At 40.2% G+C, this 24,767-nt stretch overlaps 1 protein-coding gene and 1 long non-coding RNA gene across 4 annotated transcripts in view; one reads left to right on the forward strand and one right to left on the reverse strand.

Moving 5' to 3' along the window:
• The window catches only part of LOC109040763 (methyltransferase-like protein 22), a 29,177-nt gene extending 27,296 nt beyond the window's left edge, over positions 1–1,881 (forward strand). For 2 of the 3 annotated variants that reach the window (XM_072300727.1, XM_072300728.1), the window contains exons 6-7: positions 282–488; positions 1,023–1,881. In XM_072300727.1, coding sequence (XP_072156828.1) covers positions 282–474 — 193 coding nt within the window. In that variant the 3' untranslated portion in view covers positions 475–488; positions 1,023–1,881. The remainder of the gene's footprint in view (positions 1–281; positions 489–1,022) is intronic. The other variant, XR_011899914.1, reaches the window with a different exon arrangement.
• On the reverse strand, positions 535–12,096 carry LOC140224655 (uncharacterized). The gene is made up of 2 exons (XR_011899915.1): positions 11,557–12,096; positions 535–2,488 (listed from the first exon to the last, which is right to left on the reverse strand). It is a non-coding gene; the product is annotated as an uncharacterized lncRNA (long non-coding RNA).
• Positions 12,097–24,767: the final 12,671 nt, after the last annotated feature.

A 24,767-nucleotide genomic window follows, 5' to 3' on the forward strand; every position in this document is an offset into this window, starting at 1 on the left:
TCAAAATTTCAAAGAAATAAGCAATTCATTTATTTTTTTTAATGAGCATAAAAGCACAAATAGGAAAGTAAGTACTCATTCCTCAAAAATTCTGAGATCCTTAAGAATATTTTTTGAAGAATTCTGTTTTACTCAGAAGGTTTTTCTGATAAATAAGAAACAAATCAAATGGCAAAAATGTTTGCACATCAAATTATATTTTTTAAAGCACAAAGGTATAAATTTGATATGTAATGATACAACTGAATTTGAAGTGAGTGATACTAAATTTTTTCTTACAGGTACGTTTTTACGCTGGATGATTTGGACACAGTTGCTCCTTGTTATGAGCATTTTTGGAAATACTTTGATCAGACTCGTACAAAACCATCAAATAAATCTTGGATGGTTGAACAGGTGCCCTTAGACTTCCCTCAATATTTTCAGTATGACCGAAATAAACATTTAATTCTGTGGAAGATAACAAAGCCATGAAAGCATCTTTAATGGTAAGTATGGAGGGAATACTTGTATATCATTTATTTAATACAGAAATCTGGTGATAATAATGATGAATTTAATGAATACTCCCAAAATTCATTTGAATCATATCTAAAGAATGATAAAAATTGATGAACCATTAGACAAAATCATATGAACGAAAATCATGTTTAATTCCCTAACTGTTGAAAATTGAAACTACACTTCAATATGGTTAGTTTCCAAGTGACAGCATGCTCATGTAATATCTCCTCAGTTTTAAGTCTTATTAACAAGTAAAAGAAGTCAAAAAAATTTACCAAGCAATTAGGTGCACAGCTTAAATAATATGAACATATATTACTGTGGACTTCTTAGAAGCCATTAAAGCAGTAAACCAGTCATTTTTTCATGAGATTGTGATAATAGTTGAATTTTTGCTTCCTCTTGTTCTTGTAACTCTGATTTTTACTCATCAAGGATTTTCGTAACCCTTTGCTCATAGCAATTTAATAGATTGTTTTTTATTTATTTTTTTATTGACTTATTTTTACCCCATGTAGGATTTACAACTTGAGAGGATTGGAATTGTAAAGTTTTGAATCAATTGTTCTCTCTCTGTGGGTTGTGGTTTACAAACACGAGACACCATCCACTCTATGTGAAGCCACCTGCTAAGGTTTTTTTCCAAATGTATGTTGTCGTGGAGGAATCCTGCTTGCCTTGTCTGTTCTTGTACTTGGTGAGTTTCCAATTTCATTTTTTTATCATTAAATAATAATAATTTCTCATTGGTGATGGTGCATCTCTATCTTCTGTAATTTGTCTCTCTTGATGTTTCTTTATTCTGTCGTATGAAAAGATAATGATAAACTTTGCTAAACCTTTGGGGTTTATTTCTCATTTTGTCTCTTTGAGTAAGATTTCTCAAGACTACAATGAGCTGAATCAATTTAGTCACGGTAGAATTCGCGAAGATGGGTGTTAGCCTGGTCGAAATGAGTCAGGATAATGAAAAAACTAGCGGTTAGTGTTTTTTACTGACTCTCAAGTAATCAATTCAGAATCCTCTATTAATTAGGTGCAACACGAAACTTTGCATCTTTCCTATTTTCAAAAAATTTGATGCAAATTTGTATCAAAATTAATGTCAGCTACTCCTAAATAACGGAAGATATTTACACATTTTCACTTCTAAATCTTTAATTCTTTTTCTTCTCCTTAGTTGAAGGTTGAAACTGGGCAGCCTTGCCGCCAAAGTATCTGCACCTCGTTTTCAAGTGGGGATCAACATCCTGAAAAAACTATCAGTACAATTATTATGTTAAAGTTTTTACTCCTTTGTTATTGTGTCAGTAACTTTTTTACAGAAAAAGTTATTTTTCAATTTCATTAGAAGTAAAATGATCTCAAAGACTATTATTTACCTGCTTTCTCTTTCTTTTCATCTTTCTAGCTATTTTGTTCCTCATCCTCACCTTGATGGTCTGGTCATGCTTTCTTCAATAAGCTTTCTTAAATCTATTCAATAATTTTAATTTGAGCCCAACTTTACTCGCCACAATTGCCCCAAAAAGGCAGTGTTTTTGTTCTTGAGTGGTACAACAAACAGACAAACGAAACAATGTAAACATAATTTCGTTTCCTGTACGAATGGAAATAGTCACTAAGCGGCTCGTAGTTTTTCTACTGACGGACACATCGTGATATTAAAACAACGCCTGGATGTAAATATTCGTGCACGATGGATTTCCATTTTGCATACTCACGAAATTGAAGTCTTTTCAATTTACGTCAGTATCTGCCGACCAACTTCACACGATACCACTAATAACGCCTTGATGCAACTATTTGCACTCATTGGATGGTCATGTTGCATACCACAACATTGAAGGCGTTTCAACTTGCGTTGACTTTTTAGCGGTGCCCGATGCGTGATGTGCGAAAATTTCGTGTTGGAGGGAGTTGTTGCCAACCTTTGACGAATGTCACCTGTTGCTTTTCAACCATGCCAAAGAAGAGATCTAGACTGGAACAAAAAAATGCCATATCTTTATTTTTCTGTTGGAAAACCAACGAATATTCACGATTGAATTTTTTACGAAATAGTCTTGACAAGAGCACAGAAAAATCGAAGAACATTTCAAGTAATAACGGATTATTTTGCTTTAAAGAAATAAAAAAAACGAGTGGAAAGTTGCTACGCCGCATTTTGAGATGTGTTTCCCGCGTTTAGCCGTCGTCCGGTTCTAACTTTTTCTACTGCTCATTGGATCACGTTTAGCAAAAAGGGACGAGCGCGATTACAGTGTTTTCAAAATCGCATGACTTTTTTTTGTCTTTTGAAATACTTCCAATTAGTACGTGTACGGTATTAAAATTATTTACACAATGATTTTCCTTTAAAAATAACAATTTTGGTTGTAAGTAAAGACTAGGTATCTGCTATTCTGGGAGATTTTTAAGGTCATTATGAAGAGGCAAACTTTTTACTAACTGTATTCGTGCTGGGTCCTTTTTGCTAAATGTGATCCAATTGCTGCTTAACAAAATGCAAAAAACCCTTCAATGGAGAATTTGCAGGCAAATTTTTTATTACTTCATCTGAAAGTGCTTAAAGAGCTGATTTCGCAGTATTTTTTATAATTTTTTTCCAATATTGGAAATTGTATAAAAATAGATTTAAAAGTAAGAAAATGCACCGCCTAATGACGTCATCATCTGGCGGCATTTCCCATTTAAACACACGTATTTTCGCAGATTTTGTCATATCTTCTCCAATAATTGTTCAGTTCATGAACCAAAGGTATTCTCGTGTTCAGTTCACTCAGTAGTTTGCACTTAAACACGAAATTCATCAGGTTTCTGACACCTGCAAATTCTCTACTCTATGTATGAAAATGTGGTAAAAAAAATTTTATGTACTTAGATAGATTATGTGAGCAAGAATGACGTTAAATGGGGGGCCCGCACGCAAAACGACCGTCAGTCCAATTTACCCGAAGCGGAAGGTGTACAAGCGAGGGTCTCTGAAATTCGAGTCGGATGGAAACGAGACACTTGGCGGGAAAATTGGATTGGAAGGCGGGAGCCGACAGAGAGAAAAGTAGCACTCATTTGAGTTAGTTAGCCGGCCCGAAACCTTGAGCTAGATCCTCTTTACGGTTCCGCGAGATGCCGCCAAGAACAGGGGCGGCAGCGGTCACTGGGGAATGAAGATTGAAGACACACCAGGGAAAAGTGCAGGCCGAGATGACGCTCATTTATCTCCTCGACTGATCGTGAGCAGCCTTTTTAACACTGTCGCTCCACGGTCAATATTCGCGCTCCGAAGAAGGATACAAGTATTCTCCTAAGGAATAACACTGAAATCAATAGAATTAGCTCTATGAAACAGTAGACACTTTGCAATTCATAGAAAAATTGTGACTTATTTCAACAAATGAAGCCCCTTCAATTAGTAGATAGACAACGCACACAACACTCCGATGCAGTAGCAATAATATCGCGATCACTTGGCAAAATCAATGGTACTGGTTCGGAGTGTTGTGTATGTTGCCTACCCACTAATTGAAGGGGCTCCATTTGTTGAAATGAGTCGCAATTATTCTGTGCATTGCAAACTGTCTGTCTTTCTAATTCTATTGATCATTTAAAATTGGCATTTATTGACCAAATGATGAAGCTTTTTGCCGAAAGATATTGCACATTATTTTATTCCAATATTTTATCTTTCCCGTGTTCCTTTTGAGTTGTGACGCAGATATCAAATGGATGGATGTAATCAAAATCAGCTGAACTGCATTTCACGTAGCCTAATGTCCTCTAAAGTTGTATTTTTTTTTTTAAACAAAAATCCTAACAACATAATTTGTCAAGGCTTTCTATACATTCCTCCTAGATCATGGATAACTCACTCAGTTTCAAGACAGAACCACGGTTATTTTTCTGTCGAAGTATGAATATGAAATTGAGTGTGAGTATCAAATTTGAAAGTATGAAATTATTCAAATTTGAATTTGAAAGGAAATTCGGCAACGTTTGATGTAGTTAGACTGATTCTGGTTAAAAACGGCAAATCCATCTCTTAACAAGCACATTTAAGCTCTGAGGAGTATACTGCCGTGCTAAGGGAAAACGCCGTATGAGCATTCGATAGTTGCCAAATTTCCCCAGATTAATCAAGCATTTTTTTAGGAAAGTTACCCATATTTTTCTTCGAAATTTGCAGGTATTCTAGATCAAATTGCGAACAAAATCGTCTAAAAATTTTGAAACAAAACATTCAAAAAATTTCCAGTGAAGTCGGTTTTTATAGGGGGGAATTTTTCAATGTCTGAAGGCTCATACGGCGTTTTTTCTTAGCACGGCAGTATGAAGTATGAGCGAATCCCTGTTGAAATTTCGAGACATTCCCAGGTGGTGCTTCAAGAGCGCGAAAGGATGCAGAATGATGGGTCAAGATCAAAGTTGCGTGATGGGGGTCTAAGGTCATCAATTTCCGACCGGCCGTCTAATCACTTGTTTATTTACAACAATTACGCCCCCGCTTGTAACGCGCCAACTCCCCCCACCCGGCGAGCTCCCTTTATCTCACTTTACCTTTTACACTCAACTACCCTTTAAGTCGCCTTTCAAGCTCGCCGCGGCGGCTTCGGCGTCGTCGCGAAGATGAGCTCTAAACAATTACATCCTCACGCCCGGCTCTGGAACTAGGGAAACGGCGCAAATTGAGCTAGGAGAGGACAATTATTTCAAATTGAAATCCCCCGGCCGTCCCTGCCACGTAGTCCTTTGCCGACCTGGGCGCCTCTGCTAAGGACTGGCTCTTTGCTTATGTTAATGTTTAATGTTTATGTGGAGGTTCTCTCGCCGGTTGCCCGGTCCGGTGGTATCAGTGCCAGTGTGGCATGCATGTGGGCGTGGTAATGGTCAACGGCTAATATGTAATGGATCGAACCGGTGGTTCTCAGCGTTCGCGTCGCTCCCATCTCTGAGAAGTGCATCCGCCGCAATCGTGCGGGCTGATTGTGGAAATTGATAGACACAGCCATAGACAAAGAAATACAGAGAAAATGGAGTGATCCTATTGGTTGAAACGGTTGGTCGCGTTATAGACTCAGGGGGAAATGAGAGACGCTAATGGATTGTTGAACAACAACAAAAAAAAACACTAACAATGCAATCCGAACTGTATGTTCAAGGTGGTAAAATAGTGCTGGATCCACAATATTTTTCGGGGAAAGCAAGGCCAAAAATTCCAATTTAAGTCAATTTTTTGAGAGAATAGTTTTCTCCTCCGAGAGAATGCTTTTCTCACCGGTGCAGGGCCGGATTTTCTTACTTGCCATCCATGAGCCGCCTGTATTTTGCCGCCTTCTTCTCATTCGTTTTGAAACATCAATAAAAACCATCAAGTGAACGTGCCGGAGGGGGGAGGGGGTGCATAAGACACGTTTGTTGGACATATTTTTTGCGAACGCCCTGTCAACACCACTAGCAAAAGTTCACGGAACTTGGCGCGAAAGTTAAGTTCCGTAAACCTATCTCTGTGTGGACAAGGTATATTTAATGAAATGAACGAAAAAATTATGAAAGAACGAACATAAATGTGGTCTAATAATTTTAACTTTCGCCGCCGCGATGCGCTGATCGCACAGTGTTTGGCGCAATGCGTAAAGTATTCCTACCACGCCGACCGCTGCTGCATGCACTGTGTTTGACGCAATGCGTGAAGTATTCATGCAGTCTTGTAGGCGCTATACGTTTCACGCCGCCCGCTGCCGACCGCAGCGACTACACTGTCTTTGACGCAATGCGTGAAGTATTCATGTAGTCTTGTAGGCGCTAATATGTGTTACATGCCGACCGCCGCGCCGCGCCGCGCCGAGGGTTTCTCCTTTTCACCTTAAGTTCTCGTCATCATTGCTCTCTGCGCCGTTCCAGGCCAAAGTCCGTGTTAGGTTTCTCTCTTAGTCTTAACTTGACTAATTACAGGTGCTGTATATTGTATCACAGAAAGACGACAAAATTAGACATATACTCTCAGGAAATGAGAAATTTTGTCACCTTTACTCGTTTGTAATTTTTTTTCTGAATCCGATTTATCTTTATAGCTATATCTGTATAGCCTTATACCACACACACTGCCGCTGTGTTCGAATAGTTGCTCCAGCCACTGCGTTATGTTCTTCTCGGTCTCGTGGTAGGCAGCACGTCGATGGCTAACTTCAAGCCACGTAAGTGCAGAACCATGAATCTACGTTCGCGACGTTGCAGATTTCCTGTCATTTTATTTTTTCTTCCGAAAACTAGTCAACGTAATTTCACGAGAACTTCCTTCATTTTTCTTCTGTATTAGCAGAATATATTCTTTACGAATGTCAAGTCGTAAAGTTTACCTATTTCTCTTCGAGTAAATAAAATAGGAGCGGAAATTCTGAAACACTGCAATGGAGGTACGTATAGTTTCGCGCTTTGGCCATTGATATCGCAATAATTGTAACGTTTTAAATTGCTGCAAAATTTGCACATTCATTCAGAGGGCAAATAAATCAACAATTTGACTCGAAATTTGATGAGACCTTGATTCACTATTCTATGGTCACCCTTTAAAAATGTCCAACATAATGTTTGATTTGTTTTCCATCCAAAAACATTAATTATCCGGGGAAAGTTTTAACTTTTGCGATTGAAGTTATCTAGTTTCGAAGCACAGCCAACGAAATGGTTTTCTTCTTTTATGCCCAGGGTTTCCAAGAGCCGTTGATCTAAGATACGGTTTTTACATTCCGATTTGCCAACAAAAAATGTTTGACAGGCTGAAGAGGAATCTCAACCACTCAAGCCAGAATCGACAAAATGCAGGCTTATTTTTCTGACAAGTTGAGACGCACTGAGTGGCTGTCCCGTGACTGTGTAGTGGAGCAGTGTTCATTTTCAACGATGCCATGGTACCTCAGCTGTTGCGGCTTTTTGCTGAAGGACGAAAATTTTGAAACTTTGTGAGCAAACTCCGGACAACTATGTGAAAGCACAGCAGGAATCCCTACAATGCGCACTATGGGTGATTATTGAGTATAAATTGAGTATGAGTATCTTAAAAATATTAAACCGATACCTTATTTTCGCGAACGTTCAAGATGCTGACTTATCGAAAGTATCGATAGCCAAGTGCGAAACCATGTATCTCCATCGCTGTTTTTCAAAGTTTCCGCTCCTATTCTATATTATTTCAAGGAGAAGCAAGCCAACTTTATGGCTTGAAATTCATACAGAATAGTCTGCTAATGGAGAAGAAAAATTAAGGAAGTTCTCAAGAAACTAAATTGACTCGTTCTCCAAAGAAAAAATACGGTATGACCGGAAGTCTTCAACGTCGCAAATGGAGGTACGTGGTTTCGCACTTTAACCGTCGATATGAACAGGCTGATTTTTGGCATTGATAGACAAAGATATAGACAAAGAAGACAAAAGGGATATGGAGGTATCCTATTGGTGGAAGCGGGCGGTGGTAATGGACGAAAATGCAGATAATTAAAAGACTGACTAACGGCAATCCACGAGCGGCCCTATAGTGTAAGTCCATAATTTTCTCCCCTAGTCTATAGAAACGAACCATTTCAACCATTAGGATTGCTCCATACTTGCTATGTCTTCTTTGTCTATCGCTTATTTGTCTATTAATTTCAACGATCTGACCGCAAGAGGGTTTATCGCGATGAAGTTACGTCCTTTTCATCACTTCTTTGGCCGAAGGGCGTATCTCAATTTCCTCATGAGCTCTGTTTTATACATAAATTCATGCTTTCTAAAGCTCGTACAGTAATCGATATACGCCCGCACGCTAAAAGAGCGATGTTATGTTGGGAGGACGACGAATGCATCGCGACTTCTATAAACTTTGATGCACCGGGTGACGTCACTATCCACCGACCAGCTTTTTTTCTGAATGGGTGGACCTGAACTTGGGTCCAGCGGGCGGCCCTGCTCCTATGACGGCCCGACCCCTCCCCTCCCGATATTCCAAAAGCCTCGGCGACGCTTATCCTCTGTCCCGAGTCCTCATCGGTCCTCAGTTCTCAGTCCGTCTTGTCCGGTCCGGTCGCCAGTCCTCTCCGGTCCTCGCCCGAGTCCGGTCTGACACGGTCCGCGATCGCGTCGTGTCCCTTTGAATTTCGCGCGCTTTTCCCGACCCCCCATGAGTCCCTCTCCGCCCCTGCGCCCTGTGTCTTCGCCTTTCGTCTATGACTCACGATGAATCAGCCTGCGTTCTCGTTAGTTTCTCGGTTTGAAATCTCTTCCATTTCGTAATGTGTTGTTGCGAGTTTTATCTCTGGATCAAGAGGGTGGCAGGTTTCGATAAAGTTAGGAATAATTCTAAAAATCAGGAAAATTAGTTTTTGGACCTTTGCGTTTTAGGAATAAGTCCGCTATTGCATTTTAAGAACACCTAAAAACTGGCTAGGTTGGCTCAGTATTCAGAGTATCAGCTTTTAGATTAGCAGGTCCTGGGTTCAAATCCCTGTAGTGGTGACGAATTTATAGGGAAATTACAAGGGAAAATTTATGAGAGTCTGATAATGTTGCCAGTTCCTGAAAAATCAGATATAGTTAGTAAATTTCGATGCGGAGCTTTGAAATGTTTTTTCTAGTCAAAAGATTGCTGTTTTTATTAAAATTCAAGAGACTTTGCACCAGAACTTGTTAGTGGAGATGATTTTTATGAAGGATGACAAATGACCAAAAACAAAACAAAACCCCTGAAAAGTCAGGGAAAAGTCGGGAGTTTTATGTTCAAGAGCTCTGAAAAGTAAGAGAATTTTGAAATCCGAGAAAATGTGTCACTCTTTCACGGAACTGACGATTGAATCTACCGGATCAAATTACTCTGCCTCGATCCCAGATAATTTGGAAAACTTAGAGCATGGACGCGCCTGTCTCCTGATGTCTAACGACAATGAATAGAGTCCATACATGGCTGTAAATTTCTAACTGGATATAAGTCACTAAACCAGCTGGGGAAAAAACCAAAAAAAGAAATGTCTCTGTAGAAACAATCTTGCATCTACGTAAAAACTCAAAACATATAAGCTCTTCAGATTCTTAATGATAGGCATTCTCATAATTTCAGTCATTTAAATGATCTCAAAGCGGAATCCAGCAGATGCCTCTCATAGTATAGGAAAGAAAAAGGGGAGGTCCTGAGATATTTTGGGGCACCTTGAGTTAACGCCCCATGCGCGATTGCATACTTGATCCCCGCTTGCTCACGGATCAAAGAAAAATTTGAAACTTAGCATTAAAATTTTCATAAACGAAACCTCCCGCCCCTTTGAAATTCTGGGAATGTTTAAAGTACTAACAGTTTTGAAACAAACTGTGGTCGCTCATAAATCGTCTTTTTACTTTTGTTTCGCATACTCAGTCCGAACTCGAACGAAAACCTGTTGAAAATGGGAAAGTCGTGTAAAAGTTGATATAAACTGAACATTCGAATAAAATCGAATCAAACTAGATCAATTTAATTAAAATATGTTTCAATTGTGTCATCGACGCCAGTCGAAGTTCCTCCAATGCATCTCATTAGTACTTCTACTCTCGGAGTTAAGTTTTCAATTTGGGGCAGCGCAGAATCCTCAAATAGACAAAAATCAGCCCACACCAGTCGGAGGGTGAGTATTTTTTCTTCGTTTTTGTCTATTTAACAGTTTTTTGTGACATTTTTCCGAAGGCTTTGAAAAATTTAAGGAGGAAACTTCATCAGTGCTTTTTATAGAGTGACTAAAGAAGGTGACTGCGATCGAGGAAACTTTATAAAGAACCAAGAACTTTAATTCAACAGTTGGGTGGTGCCTACAAGTGCTCTTTATTTGAAATTAGCTGTCCATCCACTCGTTTCTGGTCAATATAGATCAGCAGAAATTCTACTCATTACATTAGGGTATTTTACTGCCATCAGTAGAGAAATTCTACTCATATACAAGTGAACTTTTGTTCTTTTTTTCAAATTTCGTGAAGAACTAGTTCTAATCAAGGAAAGTTTTAAAGTTATGCAAAAAATATAGGCCTTCCTTATCCCGATTTTCCTGTCCGAGTCCATCCCTTCCAGTTCTGTGGCGAAGGGTGAATGATTGATCATCGATATTTCCCCGTTTGAAGCTGTGGTAAAGAATCGATTATCGATCCTTTTCCGTAGGTTCAAATGATAAGTCAATCGATTTATCACAAAGCACGTCATGCCCTTGTTCCAGTTTTGTATGCATCTCTTGTAATGATAATGTTATTAGTAGTCCTACTTTATTTAGTCGAGTCATTTGTAATTTTTATGCGGTTTTGAGAGCGGAACTTTTTTCTCGTCTATAGAAGGTCCTAAACGAGAATCCAAATTTATTTCCGAGAAAGAAAGTTCTGCTCTCAAAGCTTGCGATACTAGCCGAAAATAACGAGAGATAATATCCAATTTTGAACAGTTTTTTTTTTTCGATTTTGGGGGATTCCTATAATTTGTCGAGGGGTAAAATTTGGATTCTCATTTAGGACCCTCTATAGACGAGAAATCAAATGAGGAAGAAATTTCCGCTCTCCAAACCGCGAAAGGGCCATTTTTCCCTCTAAGTGATTGGACCAATCAAGTACATAGGTCCTTCTTTCAAAGAGCTTCATGTGGATATTTGTTAACTTAACGCTGACCGTACCACACAATAAAAAGCAATGTCCAATATCGATTATGATCAACATGAGATTGAAGCAGGTTTTCCCGGCGGTTTGCCGTTACGGCATTACTGCCTTGCTAAAGAAGTACGACGTATGAGCCTTCAGACGTTGCCAAGTCTCCTTCGATAAAAACCGAATTTACTCGGAAAATTGTGAACCTTTTTCTCCAAAATTTTCAGACTATTTTGTACGCAGTTGAATCTAAAATATCTGAAACTTTAAAAGAAAAATGTACAAGATCGTCGTCAAAAACACATGTTTTCTCAAGTGAAATTTGGCAACTCTCGAATGTACATACGGCGTTCTTCCGTAGCACGGCAGATTACAGCCTCGGCGCCGGCGTCTTCCGCAATTTCAGCATTACTCGTTTCAGTCCATTACCTCACGCGTGGATATGCTCTTCTTCTGCCTCGGAGTTTTATTAGGTACACTTTCGGAGATTAACTCGGCGTGAAACAACGAGCGGGAGAGGGGAACAAAGGTAAACTCCGGCTCTGAACCCGGCTGAAAAGTCACGTCGCACGAAAAGGACCACGAAAGTGAAGGCGCGCGTGCTGGAGTAACTGTGTACGCTCCCGGCTTCGTCACATAATGTCACGTCCCAGATCCATTTACATGGATGAGTCTGGCTGTCATTAAAGTCCTTAGTAAAACGCGATAATCCTCGCTCAATTCTCTTGCTTGTCCTCCAATCGCCAGCTATTCAAGTCGTATGCAGAACCGTATTACGCGTTCTCCGTCGCCTCGAGCGGCCTTGTCTCGCGAGTTTCATTCCTATTTTGCTTCAGGTTTACGTGAAATTAGGCAATGTTTTCGGTGAACCATGCAAATGATCTCTCACCGTGAGATGAATATGTATCCGTGTGATATTACATGATTTTACGAGTAGGAAGAAAGTGTTGAAAGTTGCGTTTGTTGACACCATGCGTTGTTGGACCCCACCGCGCTCTGGAAGAATAACTGAGGGGCTTGAAGGACAAGGCGCATAAAAAAAAAAAAAAAAAACACATTGGATCTTAAGTTCAGACTCTTGAAAACATTGACAAGAAAAAATACTCTTGATTCAATCAGATTTAAGCTTAAATCAAAAAGAAATCCGCTCAAATTAAGAGGCTTGGTTCTTGATTTAAGCAAAAATTCGATTGATTCAAGAGTATTTTTTCTTGTCGATGTTTTTAAGAGTCTGGACTCTAGATCCAATGTGGTTTTTTTCCAGTGTGAGATATTATTAATTTCAAGTAAAACTAGTCTTAATGCATATTCTGTGAAAAATTTGCTCCCAAACTCCAATTTTTAAGCATCAAAAAGTCAGTTTGAACTTTTTTCCGCCACGAGGATCCATATAATTTCGAAACTTTAAACACGTATTTCTCGAAATAGCAACTGCGCCTTATCCTCCAAGCCCCTCAACTGATCTCACAGTTGTTGAAGATCGTTTAATTTTAAATTTTCCGAGGATCATTATAAGAATTCAAGAGGAGAAGAAAAATACATAATGGAAAAAATTTTCCTGTGAACAATGGCTCTCGGTTTCATCCGCAACCCACACATTTCAGATAGAATTTGGACTCTCAGTATAAGTTGCTACTCATAAAAGAAGGGAATGTACAAGAGACAAAATTGGCCCTCCCAAAAGCACAGGATTTCACGATGTTTCACAGTTTACGACGAAAATCGTTCAAAAATATGAAGGTTTTGGCACTACTTATATTTTTCGTCCTCAACACGGAGATCCAAACCAGGGTTCGAAGGCCGAAATCGGCTAAAATTCATGTTTTCTCAGCCTTATCTCAGATTTCATTCTGAGCCCAAAGGTACGTCGATGTACTTATTTCAAATATGTCGTTTGAGACTATTTGAGCCGTAAAATTTTTGCAGATTCTACAGAGTCGATCACCATTACGCCTGACATGAAATCCGAGGTAGAACACTGAAAAAACGCACATTTCAGCTGATTGTTGCCTTTGGACACCAGTTTTGCCGTCGTTTTGAGGCTGAAAAACGTGATTATCACCAAAATCTAAATATGTATGAAAGTATACGCCGTCAGCTGATTTTGAAAAATTCTGGGACTCTAGGATTTTGACCCTTATCGGTACTCCTCCTTTCCCATTCTCGGTGACTTTCTACAAACAGTTCAGGAAATTTATCTAAAACAAGCTTTGTACTGATTCCGCCCAACAATTGGACGTATTTCTGCCAAACGGAACATGTGCATTATGACATGAGCCCTGCAACACGTCTATTCTCATGGGTCTCAGGTCTCATGAGTTAATGCACATAGTTCCGTTTGGCAGTACTACGTCCAATTTGACTGTCTATTGCCAGCCACAAGCGTCTCGATCGAGGTCCTATCTCATGGAGACAGAGTGTTTCTGTTGCCAAACCTCCTTAACTTTCTTCAAGATCAGACTAGAGATCAAGTGACTTCCTGAACCATTTGACGCTCGCGGATAGCTGCTAGCGGGCTGCAGGCGCGATACCTGTCTTGTTCATCGGTCATAAACATGCGTCAGACACTGAGGTGCTAATTACCACTTGTTACCGATAGATCCTCGTTTCAGCTACACGCGACTCATCGAGTAACACTTCATACAGGACTCGAAAACTCAAGCCAACTATTTCTAGTTCGAAAATTTAAAACAGATCGTTTTGGCTAAACTAAAATTTAACCGTTCTTTGGAACAGAGATTTTGGTACTGAAAGGTAATTCGTTCGGAGTATCGCCTTTGGTCCATTTAGATCGAAATATCAAAGCTTTGATCAGGTTAGTCCATTATCTACCTCCCATGTCCATTGCAATCACCCGTTTCCATCAAAAGGATCCCTTCATATCCCTTTTGTCCTCTTTGTCCATAGCTTTGTCTGTCAATTCCAACAATCAGCCCGCAGGAAGACTCGGACCTCTCATGGAAAATCGGATGCCAGTGGGCTGATTGTCGAAATTGATAGACAAAGCCATAGACAAAAGAGACAAAAGGGTTATGGAGGGATCCTATCGGAGGAAACAGGTGGTTGCAATTATTGACATAGGAGGTAGATTAAATCATGGCAACCCACGAGAGACTCCACAGGAAGTCCATTATTTACCTACTCTATGAGAACCACCGATTTCAATCAATAGGATCGCTGCATACTCCCTATGTCTTCTTTGTCTATAGCTTTGTCTATCAATTTCAACAATCAGCCCACAAGACACCTTCAGAAAATACTCCTAGATTTTCACACCTATGCTAAAGGCATGACTAACGCGTAGAATTTAAGCTTTTGTGAATCACCAACTCACCCGTTCCTCAACCCATAAAATGACTTAAGTACTCCTCGACGATAAACGTTTGATTACCCTCAAGCGTCACGAAACACACAACCTTACGTTCTCAAATTCTGCACATGAATCACCCGACTGTCCTCGGAGCTAAACTCACCACGCCTCAAAATGTGACAGGATGAATAGCGGGAACAGACTGAGATGAAAGATTTATAAAACAATTAAAAGTTGATTGAGTTATCAAGGAGGCGATGAGAAACACCCCTCCAAGCATCAACACGCCAAGCATCATAATCAGTTTTAAAATGGGACTCGGTGCATAGGAGGGGTGGAGAGGGGCGCTGATCCCTGATAGATTACTATCTCCAGGCAAAACAACTCGACGTTTGCCACTACCTGTACCCTGTACCACCAAGAGAGACAGAGACGGGTGCACTTGATGCATGGACACAGTTAAAAAACCAGACTGCCTTGCAATAACGAAACCTCTATTCCCATTTAGACTAAAAGGGTTACTCGTTGGTTGAATGTTGAAAGAGTTCTTGATCAAAATGAATGTAAAAATTTGCCGGCTCCTAATTTCAGGCTTGCAACTCTTAGGAAAATCTGGAAAACTCAGGAGAGGAGAGTGCTGTAGAAAAGGGGAATAGGGAATTTTAGCAAATAATTTGGAGTTTCTCCTGAAACTGGAAAAGAAAACGTCCGAAAAAAAGTCCGCTAGTTACCTCAGGTTCCTGCAATTGAAGCGCATTTAATTTAATCTGATTTTGATCCCGCTAAATGGCTATCGATCGAGAAAATTTCACAGATACTGTGTTCTTATATCTGTTTGGTTTTAGTCTCTTTGGCGTACGACGTTGTTTGCGGTTCCTTTAATTAAGAGCTCTTGAAACAACAGGGAAAACTCAGGGAATTCGGGATTCCGAGGAGAGTGGCAACCCTGTAACGGACGAGTCGCTATTTTTTCTATTTTGTTACTGCACGACACCATTAATTACGCCATAGGGTACACATTTTTTTTTTTTTTTTTTTTTTTTTTTTTTTTTTTTTTTTTTTTTTTTTAAACAAGTTCTGACGAAAATTTTGCGATTTCGAGAGCAGCTAACGGAAGTAAGACGATGCTTAAGTCGTTGCCATTTGCGATGGGGGACGGGCAATCCGCAATGAATGAGCAAACCGTAACCTCAATTATCCATCGGAGAAGCAGTTGTTCAGATGAATGCACGATTATGCATAATAATTACTTTCAGTGAAGCTATGTTCGGTTACTTTTGGCCCTCATTTTACAGAATAAAATAGATACGAGGGTCTGCTAACGGATAGGGAGAAAGTAGTCAAGATTAGATTAGGTGGATGGTGACCCGAGTAACTGTGTAACAGAATAGTGGATGGTTTGTCCTGATGTATGAAACAGGTGACATGGAGGACCATAAAACGTTAGAAACTAGAAATCGAGATGAAGCCATTAATGCAGAGCGCTGCCTCTTGGTGCAGTAACCGGGCTCACTGCAGGAGACTCTGGACCGGGTGAATCGGGTGCAATTACGATTGAGGACGGTGTTGTCAAAGTGACGTCACACGAGATCTGTAAGAACGCACTTATGGAAAAGTTTTTTTGACCACAAAAAGAACAGGATTTCTAATGATCTGGAAAACTGGGAAAGTGAGGAAATTCGCGACGATCATGATCAATCCTGGTAAAAATTGGAAGTAGAATCTGTGTTCCAAAATACCATAGACCTACAGCCGGCTGTAAGATTCCCAATAGCTTCTGTAGCCGGCTACAACAATTTCTTATAGCCTTTATAGCGATGGCGATTAAGCAACAGCCAGGCGATAAAGTGTATGCTAAACGTTACTAATTACGGATGCTAGGACTTGGTGAGTTTTTGGAATTCTGCTCTCTTTTTGGGCCGTAGTATCTTGATTTATTTTGCGAGGAAAGCTCCGTACTTTGATGGATGCCTGCCATTACTAATATATTTAGAGTGCCTTCAGTTTCGTATGATACTTTGCAATCCCTCTGGTGTGAAATAGTTGCTTCAAGCGCCGTGGCAGGCGGGCAGCCAGCGCGAAACACGCATTGGCGCCTACAAACCTAACAGGGATACTTCGCGCGTTTGCGCAATGCGTGAAGTATCCCTGTTAGGTTTGTAGGCGCCAGTGCGTCGCCGCTCCGCTTTGTGTTAGGCTCTAATATTTAATTTGGAGGAGTCAGCGTTATTCAACTCATGATTTTGAAATGCGTGTTTTGTAAATATTAAGGTGGTTCCGTATCAAACTTAATGAATTTCTACACAATTTCTTATAACCTTTTATAATCGATGGCAAAAAAGCAACAGCCAGGCGATTAAGTGTAAAGCCCGGCGATAGGAACTACAGCCCGGCTGCATAAGTTTTTATCGCTTCGTATAGCCCGGCCGTATGATTTTCTCCGCATTTTACAGCCAGCTATATGATTTTCTGTAGCCTTCTTTAGCCGGCTATAGGAATTCCTATGGTATTTTGAAACGCAGCTCTTATCGCCAATTTTTACCAGGAAATTTTGGCAACTTTAGCCGGTGCGATTTGCGAGAGCGCGAAAAACTTCGGATTGTGAATGCATTTCTCCATACTTTGAATCTCCCGAAAAGGGAAATTTCATCTGGATTTCGCATTTGTCAACGAATTACTGCTCAAAGGTCAGGAAAATTCAGGGAGTTCGAAAATTCTGAAGTCGGAGAAAGTCGGGGTTTGAAGTTGTAGCTAAACGGTTCGCGGATAAGCCGTGGAAACCCTGGAAGAAGTCACTGGTGCAAAACCCGGAATTCATACCGTGTCCAAGGGATCCCTATTGGTATTCCGTCCTTGGAAAAGCTTCAATTCTGACCGGACATGGCAACCAAAGCACCGACCAGAAGATGCATTCGAACAATTCGAAGCGAGGTCTCGCGCACGCAACTTCGCGACTTTACGCGCGGCTGCGCCGAGCTTTTGTCGCTAATTATGCGAACGCATCGCGGTGTCGCACAGTGGATCGAGTCAATCAGAGAGGTCGGACATGAAATTTTTAACTAGAACTGCAAATTTTGATGTTTGATTCGTCACATTTAAAATTTTAAGGGGTGATTCTAAAGGAAAATTTCATGAGGACGCCAATGGAACAACTTTTCAAACCTCAAAGCTTTGAATGAACGGAGTTACGAGCTTTTAAAGTTTCCAAATTTTGTCCGACCTCTCACTTAAAAAAAAAAACACACATTGGATCTAGAGTACAAACTCTTAAAAACATCCACAAGAAAAAGTACTCTTGATTCGATCAGAATCTAGCTTAAATCAAGAACCAAGCCTCTTAATTTAAGCGGATTTCGTTTTGATTCAAGCAAAAATCTGATTGAATCAAGAGTATTTTCTCTTGTCGATGTTTTTAAGAGTCTGGACTCTCGATCCAATGTGTTTTTTTTTCCAGTGCTCCCAATGACCCGATCCACTGTGTGCCGCGCGCCATGCACTTGCCACATGCACTACACGGCGAAAGTAATCCGGGCCTCCGTCTTATCCCGGGGTCCCTTTTACACGGGCAATCAGCATCTGATATGCTCGCAATCTGATACCTCCACCCCTTTGCCCCACGTACGACAACTAAGTTAAACTGCTTGCTAAGGAAGAACCTCGTATGAACACTCGAGAGTTATCAAATCTTACCGGATAAAACATACATTTTTGAAGAACGTCTTGAATATTTTTCCTTGAAATTTTCAGGCATTTTAGATTAAATACCAAACAAAATTGTCTGAAAATTTTGCAGGAAAATTTTCTTTATTTTCCTGGTAAATTTGTTTTTCATTGAAAGAGATATGTCAAAGTCTCAAGGCTCTTACGATGTTTTTTTTCAGCGCGGCAGAGGTGACATCGACCCGAAGTCGTAAATATGAGTGAACGATGTCAAAGGCGAGCTGCTTTTTCTCGGCGATTATCGTCGACCGAGCTCTTTGTTGCGTGCTTTAAGCCGTTGCAGTAATGACCCACGCGTAAGTGACGGGGTATGAATGGAACAATGTTAACTGAACCTTAGATATGGGCGGAATCGAGAGGGAGCGAGGGGGAGAGGGAGACTAGACCCATACAGAATAATCGAACTTGATTCTGCAATCCGTTAAAGCATTCATCTGCGTAGGGAACCTAGCGACGAATACGTTGTTTCTGAGACTGTGTGACGAAGTTCTTGACAATTCAGGGAAAACCTGGAAAAGTGAGGAAAGTTAGGTCCGGAACCTTGACTTTGTTCCTTGCAGCAAAACATTGCGTGTTTTCCTATTTCAAGGGACCTCACGCTTAAAATTAAAAGAAAAAACAAACATTAAAAGGTTAATGCATTTTAAAATCCAAGAAAACAATCGAGGGGCTTGAAGGAAAGCGCATACCTAAGTGCAGTTTTTGAAAAAATTGAGATATTAATGAGTTCATTTAATAATAGGGTTGTTGCATATTCTGTGAAAAATTCACTTCCAAATTCCAATTTTTAAACATCAAAAAGTCAGTTTGAACTTTTTTCCGCTATAAGGATCCATATAATTCTCAAACTTCAAACTCATATTTTTCGAAATAGCAAAAACTGCACTTATGCGCCTTGCCCTCCAAACCCCTCGATTCACTCTGTAAAATGAGTTAGGGAATGGGTGTTTCCATCATGCAAAGTGAATATCAATTCTGTTTAGCCTCTTTCAGAAAATGTAATGGATTCTACGGTAAAACTGTGTGACATCTTTGAGGTACTCAATTTTACTCAACTCCCGATAAAAAAAATCCTGAAAACGCACCTGACGTCTCAATTATCAAAATTGTCCTAAGGAGGCCCCTCTGGACCCTCTCACAGCTGGAGGAATGATATCATTCTTCTCTTAGTAGATTGTTTTTCTATGCTCCCCGAGATCTCTTGATAACGTGCCATTTAAACTTCCGCACAAAAAATTCTTAGTTCCGCACATGATCTTACAGGCATAGTGTCTTACGTGAAAAGCCCGAGGCAGACTTTTCCAATGGTAGAATACGCAGCTTTTCGGAAGTTCGAGATTGACAGAGGACTGTTCGGTGGGCACTCTCCATGAGCTGTGTAACTAAAAGTGCGTCGGTAATAAAAGACGCGAAGACCTCTCCGGCTAGAAGCAATTCATAAATCCACTCCTTCTTAATGTAGCCAAGACAGTAAGCACACGTCAATGGTGGCTTATGCGTTTCCTGAGAAAATTAGAGAGACGATTCGTGACATGTAGATCCAATAGTTCCGAGAAAAATTTTTCATCACCCAATTATTTAGGCTAAATCAAATACCTCATTATATGCATCCCACATTTTAAGGATAATTAATTGTGTTAAGATGTCAACAACAACTTGAATTCACGGAAAAGTACTTGCGCAATTCCATTGAAATGACAAGCCGACCGACTGATTAGCAGGTCGCAACACATTGTGAGATAGGATGCACAAGTGAGTATGAACAGTCCCAATCGCTAAAAATTGTTGAATTTTAGTTTCTATTATCTATAATAGCCACTGCAGCTCATGAGTTCTTTACTTTTGGGCCATTGAGTGAGTAAATATACGATTCTACTGAAGAACATGACACATTACCAACTTTTCCTCGATAGTAAGCGGAAAATCATTGAGAAAATACAGGTGGACTACGACGCTGAATTTTCTACATTCCAGCCGAGCGTTACTCTGTTAAGTATTCAAAGTCGATAGAAAATATTTTGATTGTGAAAATAGGCGCTGAACTGTATGTCTATCATTGAATCTTACGTAGAAGTACCTCCTCAATCCTCTTTTCCTCGGTTCGATTACGATGTGACATGGTTTCCTCTTTGCAGGAGTCAGAACCGAATATTTCAAAACTGGAACATTAAAATGAAAAAGGGGAAGAAGAGAAAAAAGGAAAAGATGGAATAGGAGGAGTAGCAGAGGAATAAGAGTCATGAGAAGAGTAAAGAAAAGAAGAGGAGGAGGAAGAACAAGAGACAAGAAAATGAGAAAAAAAGATAAAAAAAAAAAATTAGAAAAAACGATAATAAAAATGGAAAAAAAGGAAGTACATTTCTCTTCTTTCTGTTTTATACCTCTCTTCACCTTCCTCTTTTGTCCTCTTCTTTTCCTCTTTGTCTTATTCCTCTTTTGTCCTTTTCTTATTTTTCTTCCATTGCCTTTTATCATGTTTCCCTCCTCCTCTGCGTTTCCGTTTCCTTTTCGTTTTCTCCCTCCTTCTGTCCATCTATCTCTTTCATCATGTTATTCTCACTCCTCTTGTCCTCCTCTTATTCCTCCCTCTCTTCTTCCTCCTTCTCCTCCTCCTCCTCTCATTTTTCCTTTTCTCATTCTTCCTCTTCCTCTCCTTTTGCCCCTTTTCCTCCCTCTCATTTTTCTCTCGCTCGTGATCTCATTCTTCTTCTTCTCCTCCTTCTTTTCAAATTTCTCATACATGCTCATCCAGCATATGCTTGGAGTCCCAAAACCCGAGTCAGAAATAAACTTGGTCCAGTTCTCGGCGTGTCCGCGTGTGTCGCGCGGGCGGTATGTCCCGTGCTCCGTGGCGCGGATAGGTGGCCGCGTGCGGCATTTTGATCCAACGATAGGAGTGCGATAGAGTTGCCGTTGCCGTAATCCGGCCGGAGTCGCGGCTATCCACAAGTTCGAGGCGAGCGTAGGAGGACCTCAAGGACCGAAATCCAGCCGAGCCGAAAATCAACAATAAGGAACTCCCACTGACGTCCGAAATTCCATCTCGCTCCCGTTTCCGTTTCGGAATCCGGCCCTCTTTTTCAATCCCATTCCGAATCTCAACCCGAGCCGTTTCATAACTTCAATTTTCTAGTTAGTCCTCTTATTATTCGCATGCTGCCAGTTTTCGTGGGACATTATCGCACAGTATCCTGCACTGCCGTGCTAAGGAAGAACGCTGTATGGACCTTCAGACGTTGCCACATTTCCTTCAATAAAACCTTAATTTACTGGCAAAATTGTGAAATTTTTTTCAATTTTTTCTGACGATTTTGTTCGCAATTTCGTCTAAAATGTCTGAAAATTTCGAGGAAAAATACGCATAATCGCTCTCAAAAATTCCTGTTTCGTCAAGGGCAATTTGGCAACTCTCGAATGTTCATACGGCCCTCTTCCTTAGCATGGCAGTGTATGAGCATTCGAGAATTGCCAAATTTCACTTGATAAAACGTGTATTTTTGACGCAATTTAAGCATATTTTCCCTTGAAATTTTCAAATATATTAGATTAAATTGTGTACAAAATTTTCTGAAAATTTTGGGGGAAGATATTTACAATGTTCCCAGTAAATTCGGTTTTCATCGAAGGAAATTCGGCAATGTCTGAAAGGCTCATTCGGCGCTCTTCCTTAGCATGGCAGTATAAGATGGGACTGTCGGAAGTTCATGACAGTGGACTCGTCGCATTTAAATGTATGTAAAATAATCGATAGAGATCGATTTTAGGAGAGGCAGAGCCTGCCTTACCAAGGATCGATAATTTGTAAAGGATTTTAACGAACGGGAAACAATGTAGCTAACTTGCTAGTATAAGTGTCTTGACTAGCGAGGAAGGTATTTTTCTGTTTGTTTTGACACCGTGATCGTTGACTCTATGCCTACTGCCAGTTTTGACTTTTAACTGCCCGAGCACAACGTCAACAATCGTTGACGCCGTGGTCGAAATTTGGGGTTGTCGACACCGTGATCGTTGGCAACATGCACAATGGCACCTCTTGACTCTACTAGAAGTTTTCAGGCACCCTGGAAAATCTTTTTGGATCCTTCTTGCATTTGTGTAATATTCATGAGTATTTTGCGCAGGTGAGGTTTAATTTAATGATCTGAATTTGCCTATTTTTTAACCTGATGGGCTTATTTTTCAAACTCCCCTGGGGAAGATGGAAGATCCACACAAATTTGCATGTGTTCAAGAAGTTATCTCTCAACCCTCAAGTGAGGGGCTTGGAAGACAAGGCGGCATAGGTGCAGTTTTTGCTATTTCGAGAAATAAGTGTCCGAAGTTTGAAACTACTTGGATCCTTGTGGCGTGGCGTAAAGAAAGTTCAAACTGACTTTTTGATGCTTAAAAATTGGAATTCGGGAGCGAATTTTTCTCAGAATATGCTCTAAGACAAGTTTTACTTGGAATCATTAATACCTAATTTTTTCAAAAACTGCACTAATGCGCCTTGTCCTCCAAGCCCCTCAAATCAGTTTCTCTATTGGCTCCTCCTCGGCTTCACTCTAAATCCATCTCTGCCGCACAGTGGACCGAATAGAAAAAGCCGGGCATGAAATATTCGGCTAAAATTTCAAATTTTTATGTTGAGAATTTTTCAATGTGAGTCAAATTTTTATGTGTTGTTATGTTTTATTTAGTCACAAATTCAGTTTCAAAGGGTATATCCGAAAGAAAATTTTACGAAAAAACCAATGGTACGACTCTTCAACTTTTTTGTTTCATATTTTTGAGAATATAAGCTTTCACAGTTTCCAGATTTTATCCGAATTCTCCTATTGATTCGGTCCAGTGTGTGCCGGTGGGATTTGTCTACCCCCAAAATGTCCGGCTCCTCCAAAGTCTCAATATTTTTATCTAAGAATCAAATCAAGTCCGGTCCAGAACTCCAGGGCCTGCTCTTCGTCCTGTTCACCAAATCGACGAAATCAATTATCTCTTCGAGCCTGGGAGCGTGTCAATATGCAAAAGGCAAGCCGCCGCGCTAACAATCAGGCGCAGGCGCTAAAGATTCACTTACCCGCCACGGAGCGTCCTCACTTAACTCACTATCAGTTAGCCAGCCGAAAGGTCCAGTCTAATAGGGCCAATTATTAGCTAATGATATGTGGTGGGCGATTAGTGGCAAATTGGTCTTCGAGGCGCTGCGGTGGATCCAATAGCCATTATCGACGTTGACAGATTGGCGGAATTTTTCTCGATCGTCTGATTTACGCTGCCGTGCTAAGGAAAAACGCCGTATGAACATGCAGACATTGCCAAATTTTCCCCGATGTAATGTTTACCCTTGTAAAAACGGATGAATATTTTTTCTTGAAATTTTCAGATGCTTCAGATGAATAGAGAATAAAACTGCCCGAAAAATTGGAAGACATCCGCAATGTTTGTTTTATTAGAAAATATTTGGCAACGCCCAAATGCTCATACGGCGTTCTTACGTAGCATGGCAGTGCGGATTAAAACCTCTGCGAAATTTGACAGATCTGTTTCTCACTTTTCCGAACCGTCTAGATTGCATCAACTGAAAATCGAGACCGAAACTATATTTATCGTTAGGTTTCTTGACCTTTGAATCGTCTACTCTTGGGTTAGGCCTCCTTGAAATACTTCATTATTGATTTTTTTTTTTTTTTTTTTTTTTTTTTTTTTTTTTTTTTTTTTTTTTTTATGAACTCAGTCCACTGGTGATCCGATTCGATGATGTTGAAGAAATCAGTAACGTGAGACATATTTTATACAAGCTTCGGGCCTTGATTAATAGTAAGTTGACTTAAATAGGGAGCAAATACATTAGCAGTGATGCCGTGTGTTCAGTTTTGGAGTCCCCAAATAAAGTGGCAACCCTGCTGATGTATTTGCTCCCTATTTATGTATAGAGAGTTTGTTTTAATGTAGAGGTGGACTCTCAGGGTAGGGTGAGATATCCCCTCCATTTTGGTCTCACTTTGAGAGCTTTTTTTGAGCTTGGAAATTGATTTCAGAGAAAACCAGTGGCACCATCGTGTTTCTCGGGAACTTTTACATAAGAATCAATGGTCAAATCGCAAATCCCTCACACATGCAACATCTCCATTGCTCACGACGTTTTTAGATGAAAATGTAAAATGTCTTGGAAGAATGAGGGCTTGCTTGTTTTTTTGTTTTGTCTGTTTGGTCCAACGGAGAATAATATATAGTTGAGAGTTTTGATAAAAATGGGGGGAGCGTCAATTCCATGAGACAAAATTCACTAAAACTCTCTACACCTCTTTGGTGTAACAGGACTTAATTATCTTTCAAGATTTTCCCACCTTGTTATACCTGAACCGGATAAACCTCTATATTTGCCTCAGCTAAAGCCTCTTAGATTTTTCCAGTGTACGATAAATATCTTGATTTAATTTGCGAGGAAAGTTCTGTACCTTTAAAAGCCGCTTGTCATTCTTAATACGTTCAATTGCGTATAATACTGCGCAACACCTCTGTTGTGAAATAGTTGCTTCAGGCGCCGTCGCACGGCGGGCGGGCGGCCAACGCGAAACGTGCATTGGCGCCTGCAAACCTAAGTGGATACTTCAAGCATTGTGCGATG

Source organism: Bemisia tabaci, chromosome 5 (genome assembly GCF_918797505.1).
Source record: "Bemisia tabaci chromosome 5, PGI_BMITA_v3".
In the NCBI taxonomy this organism is placed as follows: domain Eukaryota; kingdom Metazoa; phylum Arthropoda; class Insecta; order Hemiptera; family Aleyrodidae; genus Bemisia; species Bemisia tabaci.